Source organism: Hippocampus bargibanti, linkage group LG10 (assembly GCF_051943395.1).
Source record: "Hippocampus bargibanti isolate YZ-2025 linkage group LG10, ASM5194339v1, whole genome shotgun sequence".
Classification (NCBI taxonomy): Eukaryota; Metazoa; Chordata; class Actinopteri; order Syngnathiformes; family Syngnathidae; genus Hippocampus; species Hippocampus bargibanti.
The window spans coordinates 21,013,964-21,022,739 of NC_142743.1; the positions used below are offsets into that span (position 1 = coordinate 21,013,964).

At 41.1% G+C, this 8,776-nt stretch overlaps 1 protein-coding gene across 2 annotated transcripts; it reads left to right on the forward strand.

Annotated features, from left to right (window-relative positions):
* The first annotated feature begins 621 nt into the window (after positions 1-621).
* LOC148892878 (fibroblast growth factor 20-like) lies at positions 622-7,443 on the forward strand. Of its 2 annotated transcripts, none has more exons than XM_089005934.1 (3): positions 622-1,412; positions 2,675-2,778; positions 5,289-7,443. In XM_089005934.1, the coding sequence occupies exons 1-3, from the start codon at positions 1,106-1,108 to the stop codon at positions 5,532-5,534; spliced, it is 657 nt and encodes a 218-aa protein (XP_088862060.1). In that variant the 5' UTR covers positions 622-1,105; the 3' UTR covers positions 5,535-7,443. The 2 variants fall into 2 exon arrangements, with proteins under 2 accessions (XP_088862060.1, XP_088862061.1); XM_089005935.1 differs by having other exon boundaries at positions 5,292-7,443.
* Positions 7,444-8,776: the final 1,333 nt, after the last annotated feature.

The following is an 8,776-nucleotide window of genomic DNA, read 5'->3' on the forward strand; positions in this document are numbered from 1 at the left end:
CAAGATCTTCCCCACTTTGAAGCGTGAGCGTCTTTGATTCACCCCTTCAGACCACAATTAAGGATGTACGAGTTCCAGTGCTGTTCAAAGACCCCGGCCAAGATCAGTAATGGGATTGACAGTCAAGTGATGTCGTTTGCACAGGTGTGTACGAGCCGCTGTGTGCGTGCGTGCGTGCGTGTGTGTGAGAGTGAGTTTTGCCCCTGTACGGGCCTTGTAAATGTACTGCTGGCTTACATAAAACTCGAGAGCAATAAATCAACAGCCGTCTGCGAAAAATTACGCAAGCAGGGGCTTTCCTTCTCCTTCTCGCTGCACCTGAGCCATTTCGATACGGGGGCGTGCACGGGGCGTCTAGGGTAATAGCAAAATCACTTTCATGCTGTTTGGCACACGCACACATTCGCGCAATGTTGATTCTTCGCACTAAGGTCGCTGCACTCGTGTAAGTGAAGAACCCCTTGATTGATTTAACGGGGGATCTTCTGCCATTTCATGATACCGCACCCCCCCCCCCCCACACACACACACACCTCAAAAAATAAAACACCAAGTAGTTTTAATTCGAAAAAAAGGCCGTTTAAGTGCTCTTTGGCCAACGAATGCTGGGCTGCCTGTTTTAAGGGGCAGTGCTGAAATGCGCCATTAAGGAGGAGATCAAGGCTCATTTGCATAAAAGATCACTCGGGGCGAGTGCAACCCCGAGTGTATTATATAGACGTAAGCTACTGCTGATTCTTGTGCTTTCCATTCTGTCGCTGGATAGAGCGGGAGACTGAAGGACATAAATAAAAAGTAAGACGTGAATTCGGGGAGTGAAAAGGAGAGAGGAAGAGAAACCCCTCAACGTGCATCGGAGTAAAGACGAGTATCCCGAGGAGAGGCAGCGCACAAGCGAGATGATGATGATGATGATGATGCACTGATAAACCGCAGCGCAGAGGAGGGGATCCAACGCCGTCGTGCAAAGCGAGATGTCCGCATCCATCCGTTCCACGAGGTGCTGATTAACTGCACTGCAACTTTGAACTTTTTTTTTGCTCCAAGAAGCTTTACGGATCTCCACTTCGCGTTTTGCAAATCGGATCGCTCCGTTCGCACTGTGATGGGGCCAGTAGCCGAGGTTGGGATCTTCAACGGATTTCTGGACAGCTTTGGCTCCGCGGGTGGTGCTCATTTCCTTCTCCCCCCGACCGGCGCGGTGGAATACAGCGCGGTGAGCGGATTCATGCGGCAAGAGCATCAGCGGGAGCACCTGATCTCGTCGGAACGCCTTTCCCGGAGCTTAGCGGACCTCAGCCACCTCAAGGGGATTCTGAGACGGCGACAGCTCTATTGCAGGACCGGCTTCCACATGGAAATCCATCCCGATGGTACCGTGCGGGGCACCAGAGAGGACCACAGCAGATTCGGTGCGCAAGTCCATATATTTTTTTCCCCCTTCTACAGATTTTAATGCCTCGTAGTGAAATTCAACTTTCACTCCGTTGTATTGCTTCGCACACCGCGACATGCACAAAAATCACTCACATGCAGCAAATGCAAGGAGCGATGTCACCGCGAAAGGGTGTTATACCGCTTGACAACAGCCAGGGAGCAGATTAGCATCTCTAAAACTAATTGGTTTGCCACTACATTTATATTCCGCAAGTCCCAACCTTCAAGATCTCTCTAGAAGCTCGATTGCCACCCTACAAATATCAAGAGTTTGTCTGAAATGTTAAACACATGCTTACTTTCACTGTTGGTGCAAGTAATTGGGGGTTGTATTTGAATGCATCACCTCCAAGTTTAGATAACAACGTGGCGTCACGGAACACGACTCAATTTTCAAGACCACACAGTTGAAAAGTTGGATTATTATTGCATTTGTGTTGATGTTTCACGCACTGCATCACAGCCTGGTACATTGATTTATTAACCAAGCCACATTTTATAAACAACTCTTTTTTTTACCAGTGTAGTTCTATACTAAAATGCACCCATTCATCCATACACTTTCAATACTGTTTATCTTGTATGTTGTAACCGGTCAGGATATTGCCAACAACATCCATGGCACCCCTTGCATATTGAAGTACTTACAAAACGTTTTACCACTGTGACGACAGCTGCTGCAATATATTGAGCTACACTGTCAGTAATGGGGTTCCATAAGAGTCCATTTGTAGAGCATAAGGCTGACTAATAGGCTCCACTGACTGTTTGACTAAGGCAAAAGACGAGTATGTTTCCAAGCTGCAAAAAGCCAAGTGTCAATGGTACAAAAAGTACTTTATATGCCGAGAATGCGCGCGTGGTGTTTTGTTTTCACATAGATTGAAAGATTTTCATTTCATCCTGGGTTATAAAGATGATCAAAAGCTTTATCATAAACATCAAAGTAGGCCGCATCAAGATTTATTTTGTAGCTCTGAGGTAGTAACTCTTCTGGCACTTGATTCATTCCCTCCGAGATCCAAATGTGACTTCATGCCAGAGGCCATTCCAGACATCTAACCTCACTTCTTACAGCTCTATTCAAGTTACTGTAACGCAGCTTGAAGAATTTTATTCCTTGGTTTTTGGTACCAGTTTGGGAAGGAAGTAGATTGGCTATCCAAACCGCAAGGTGTTCTGTTTTCTTTTTCTGTCCAATTGTTCCGTCTTGTAATGTCATTTAACATGTGCTCAGGTATTTTGGAGTTTATCAGTCTGGCTGTGGGGCTGGTGAGCATCAGAGGTGTGGACAGTGGCCTTTACCTCTCCATGAACAGCAAAGGGGAACTATATGGAGCGGTGAGTGCATTTTTGTTTCCAATCATAAAATCTCCTTGCGTTACCTTATTTACAGTCGTGGCTGGTGGAATTTTTGCAAGGGGGAGTGATTCACATCTACGTACATACATTTTATTATCTTTTCATTATTCAAGCGGTAGTCTCTTTTCACAATGTGCATAAAGAAGCAATAAAACCGCGCCTCCTGTATGCTTTACGTCAAGGGAACTATTGAGGATTTTAATTAGAAGACAACATTTGAGTCTATTATTTATGATTATATCACTCGTACTATTTACTGCTTTTTACCATGTATGTTCATGAGTGTACAGTCTCTTACAGCTGCTCTGTATAAATCAAGTCCAAGATGGCGCCCAAGTAGGGAGCTGACGGCAAGTGCTCTCGTGCGCCTTGCTTTTTTTTTTTTTCTGTTTTGTTTTGTCACTTTGTGTTGTTATTGCGTCGTGTGGGCCAGATGTGAATTGGTTTTCAGCATTTTTGGTCACGACATTCATCAAGGAGGAGACTGTGTTTTGTGGTTTCACCTTTTCGGTATCACTGGTATAGCAGCACTGTTTTTGATAAGGTGGAATGTCATTGGCATTCGATTGCCATTGCTGGATGGACATCTCCTGTTTTGTTTTTCAAAATAAAGGATATATCATCTCATCAAGTTGAGTTGAAAAAAATTAAGCCAAAAGTAAACACCACGTTACTTCAGCCGGGGCATCCGGGCCACAAAAAATAAATGAAATAACCACACATTATTCAGTTTATGGAAGACCGTTCACCAGAGTTTCAGCTATTTCTGTCAATTTATGGCTTTCCCAAGATGTGTTCCAAATGTCTGGCATTTTGTTGCAAGCAAACTTGTACTTGTCTTGTATTTGTCAATCACTTTTGCACACTCGTCTTTCAGGACAAAACATTGCTGCAGTGAGGCACTCGGTAGGACGCATCTTTTTGGGTCACCCTCCCGAAAGAGGAGTGTGTAAAAGTGATTGACAACTTTGTCAGACGAGTACAGGTTTGCTTGCAACAAAATGGTGGACATTTGGAACACATCTTGGGAAAGCCATAAATTGACTAAAAATTGACTGAAATAGCTGAAACTCTGGTTAATGGTCTTCCATAAACTGAATAATATGTGGTTGAAATTTGATATAAATCCATAGGAACTTGTTACATAATCACACTAAACAATTCCCCAGCCAGGACCTTAAGACAGCTAACAAAGAGCGACAAGTGCAGTCTTCATTTTAGCCTGCCTGTAATTTTGTTAAGACACCTATGATTAAGTCCATAAATCTACTATACTTGTTCCTAAACATGCAGCTCGCCAAGCTCTACAATCTTCCCTGGAAGTGACTCTATTTATTTAAATAAAATGGTAAAAGTAGATTTTCTGTACATTTACATTTCTGTAGATTTACTGAATGCAATCCAAAGCAGGAGCCACTTAGAACAGCTGGAAAGAAAATCTGTTTTGTTATTACCATATACAGTGATACCTCGGTTTTCGACCATAATTCGTTCCAGAAACCTGTTCGAAAACCGATTTGTTCAAAAACCGAAACAGGACTTTCCATTATAATCAATGTAAAAAAAAAATCAGTTCTAAGTCCGGACAACAACTGCTTTTTTTAATCTTTATTGAACAATACTAATCTGTCGGCTAACAATGGACGCTACACGAGGAAGCGCCTCACCAAACATGACTGCTTTGTTTATCTTTATTCAACAATACTAAAATGTCTGCTCAGAATGTAATGCTACATGAGGCTAACAGTACGACTTGCATGGATCTCAACCAGACACGTCTGCTTTTTATGAATCGTGATTGAACAATATCAACAATGTTGACTCACAATGGAAAGCTACACGAAAATAACATCCGATTTGCGGAGATCTCAACCAAACACGTCTGCTTTTTCGAAAAAAGAAAAAAAAAACCTTTATTCAACAATACTAATGTGCCGGTTACAATGAGGAAGGTACGACACGAGGACATAAAGTATATGGAAGCGGAGGCTAATCGAGTGGTGCATTGCGGTGCGCTCAGTTTGGTTGAGAACCGAATTTCGGTTGTAGACGGGGCATAAAAAAAAGCCACAATTTTTGGTTGAACACTGAATTGGATGAGAACCGGGACGTTTGAAAACCGAGGATTGACTGTTATCTGTTAAAACCTTATTGGCCTTAGGAGGTAGAATTCAGTGTCCTGTGATGCACAAATGTGCGCACGAGGACCAACACAATATGTCACATATTTAACGATAGTCTACCAGCGTTGTTCTTATCGATTGAGACACAAAATAAACAAATCAATTTTCCACATCAATAACTTTCTACTGTTTATCCTGCTCATCTAAAAACAGATACATGTTTCTGATGTTAAGAGTGTTTGTGTTATAATAGTTCATTTTCATCATTTGATACCATTCAAGGCTTTATTGACGTGCAACCATTGTTCACTTACCAGCTGGCGTTACATTCTCGACCAATAACCGTCCTTTTATTTGTTTTTACAGCAGAAGCTATCAGCAGAAAGTGTTTTTCGGGAGCAATTTGAAGAGAACTGGTACAACACCTACTCATCCAACATCTACAGACATGGAGAAAAAGGATCATTTTTCTTTGTTGCCCTGAACAAAGACGGTACACCACGGGATGGAACGAGATCGAGGCGACACCAGAGATTCACACACTTCCTACCGAGACCTGTCGATCCAGACAGAGTACCGGAACTGTATAGGGATCTTCTTGGACAGAGCTGAGGCCAAACCAATGTGGGCCAGAAACAGAACTCAAAGGGATCACGTGCGTCTCATACTTTTGAGGGCAACGTTTGATTCGTAAGGGATTGAAAGAAATGTACCAGATCCTAACTATCGAGTGCTGGTATGGTGGAAGGATAGCGACCCTCTCCACAGGGCAGGTTGCAGAAGAGCGCCAGGAAAAGTAATGCAACAGAAACACCCCTCCCATATACAATCTTACGATTGCCACATGCAGCAGCAGCAGCAGCAAGGAAGATGTATTTTCTTTAAAGGACAACCGACATCAGTTTTTTGTTTCCTAACTGACATGAGAAAAACGTTTTATAGCATCTAAAATAACCCAAAACACATATTTTTATTCAAATGCAAAACACCAATAAAAATGACTGCAAAAAATTGAGCTGCGAATTGGGCATTTTCAGAAAGTCCCGCCCCCGGTTCGTGACATCACGCCAAGACGTCTTGCCTTGCTCGAGAATCAAAACAATGGCTTCAGATTCGGAGAATATGCTTTCTTGTTACACATCCAGTTATGAATATGATTCAAATAGTTCTGAAGAGGAAAGCATACATGTTTGCAATCGATTAAAGAATTTATTCCGTGCCATTTTGAGGCAACATTGGGGGGAAATGTATCACCCAAAAAGCGGCAGAAAATGGCGTCCAAGCTTCTCTGAGGAATCAATCAGCCCACTTACACAGGCTGATAAATTCCTTCCATGGGGCTTGGTCGCCCTCTTCTGGTGCCTTTTTGGCGCAACACGAGGCTTTCAGACCAAACAAGCATTGACGTGATGGAAGGACTGCTACAATGTGTCCTTTTTTTCGGTCAGGGGCGTTCCTTCAGTGACGTCACGTACGGACTCGTCACCAACTCAAAAACAAGACTTCCCGAATATTCAGCACGAGTCTTAAAACGTAAAATATAGCTATATGCGGTGGAATCTTTGTAAAATACGCTCAGTAGAAGTCATTTGAAGCCATTTTACAAATTATGGGCACAACTTGTCCGGAGACGTCGGTTGTCCTTTAAGGTTCTGTGCTAGTCGCTTGTCCAAATTTGCATGTTTAAGTGAACAAAGACAAGTCGAGAATATACAAAGCAGATAGGCTTTTCTTTTTTTCCCCTGCTGCTTTTCTGATTATTGCTACACCTTACTGATGCTGCTAAGTAAACCATTTTTAAATATGTTTAGCCCTCTATACAGAATGGCTGGTTTACTGAAAAGGGTAGTTTTATGCACTGGAAAGCAGCCATGTTTGCGCTGTAGAAGGGAGAGGAAGCCATCTGAAAGGTCCTGATTGCCGATGCACTGAAGATGAAAACGAGGAAGAATACAAGCAAATTTGGATGGACTTCCTTTCTGGCGGCTCTGCTCTGCTCCGAACCCTCATACGCTACGACACAGTGAAGGAATTGTACTGTTCTCCTCGCTGATTGAAGTCAAACAACCAGCACAGAGTGTGGACATAAGGAATTTACAAAGCTGTAGTCAGATTGTATTCTTATTTATGAGGCTCTAAATCCTGGGACAAACAGTATATTTATTTCCTATATTTATTTATTTTAAGAATATATTTTTACAGGGATGACAAAATAAAATAGAGCATCTTTTCCTGCTATTTTACTGAGTGTGTCATTTCTGAATATTCATGCGAAACTGTATTGCTGCATCTCCATGTTCAGTGTAAAAACAAAAAAATGTTCCTGCAAAATGTAGAGATTTTCACATTTTGTCGACTATTTTGATTAAAAAACAACAAATATGACATTTTTTTTCCACATTAAAATAACATCTTAGAGAGAAATAAGGTTTTCTATTAATGAAAGTGTAAATTTGCCAATGGCAATACACTGGAATTTAAGGTTTTGGTCAGGAAACCAAAGTTCAAAACAGGCAAGGTACCGAGATATCAAGGTTCTTTAACCAATACATATGTAAGAATACCATAAAAAATGTACTCATATTCGTGATAATCACTGTGGCAGATAAAGAAACATTAAAAACATTTTCAAATGTGTTTCAATGTGGATTAAATGAAAGGGATGATTTTGTTTTATCCTACATGTTATGATCAGGGGCAGGTGTTAATTTCACAACGGCAGATGCCCAACGCTATGGTTCGCTTGGTAAAGGTCATCGATAAAGGAGGCTTAAGAAAATAGTTACACCATAGGTGCCATGTTGTGCTTTTTTATTATTATTTGGTTGAAATAATCTACACAATTGCATATTGTATTTTTCTGGTGACAAAAAAAACAACAAAGTACCACACAGATTTAAATTGCAACATTGTTTTATATAAGAAACAAAGGAAGTCTCATTTAATTTACTGTCAAATTTATCCTTGAAATAGTTTGTCATCAGTGACGTGCAGTCAGGCGAGGCAGGTGAGGCGGTGCCTCACCTGTCATCATGGAAATATCAAATGAAAAAATAAATTAAACAGTTATATTGATTTCGTGATTTGTACTTTAAAGTTCTTTTCCATTTAACTTCACAATTTTTTGATTTTTTTTCAAAATGGCTGAATTTTCACATATACCGTTCAAATACTAAGTAGAGACGAGCGGTGAGGCAGCAGCCGGCTGAGCCTCACCATGGATTGTGCAATGACTATGCTAACTGTGCTGGCTTGCTCTGCAGTGAGACCGCATTGCTGCCCCTCTGCATATCGCTATTAAAGTGTTCAAATACTTTTAGTATATGAACTAAATTTCTACAGTTTAGCTGGTGTATATAATGTAGAGTCACTTTACATTATAAACACTGTACTACAGTGTTTATTTTATTTTGATCAAAACTGCGTGCATAGGTGAGGCACACAGTTCTCCTGCCTCGTGATAGGGGGCGCTGGTGATTACAGATTCTTCTTGAGCCTCCTCGGCTGCAGAATAATAGAATTAGTGAGAGCAAGCTATAGTAAACAGTTAGCAAGTTAAGTGCAACCCTACAGTCATTTTTTTCGTGTTGCTTGGCCTTATTTTCAGAATGGAGGATTACATATCTAAATTGAAAGAAATAGAGACTTAAAACTGAAGAAAGATAAGGAAGGCTTCTACAAAGAAGTTATCGATGCCTTTCTTCAAGAAGGAGCGGCGCAAGGACTTCATTTATAAGTAAAGGTAACACGATAATCACGTTTTTTTTATTCTTTTTTTCTATGCTACAGTTTATATAAAGAATGCTGACATGACATTTTAAACAAAACACGTTAACTGTTGCCAATCAAATGGT

What these genes read in the sequence shown, in the direction of transcription:
- LOC148892878 (XM_089005934.1), top strand. Translation starts at nt 1,106, where the DNA reads ATGGGGCCAGTAGCCGAGGTTGGGATCTTCAACGGATTTCTGGACAGC. An exon ending in AGAGGACCACAGCAGATTCG is followed by an intron (nt 1,413 to 2,674) that starts GTGCGCAAGTCC and finishes ACATGTGCTCAG; the next exon opens with GTATTTTGGAGTTTATCAGT. An exon ending in AAGGGGAACTATATGGAGCG is followed by an intron (nt 2,779 to 5,288) that starts GTGAGTGCATTT and finishes TTGTTTTTACAG; the next exon opens with CAGAAGCTATCAGCAGAAAG.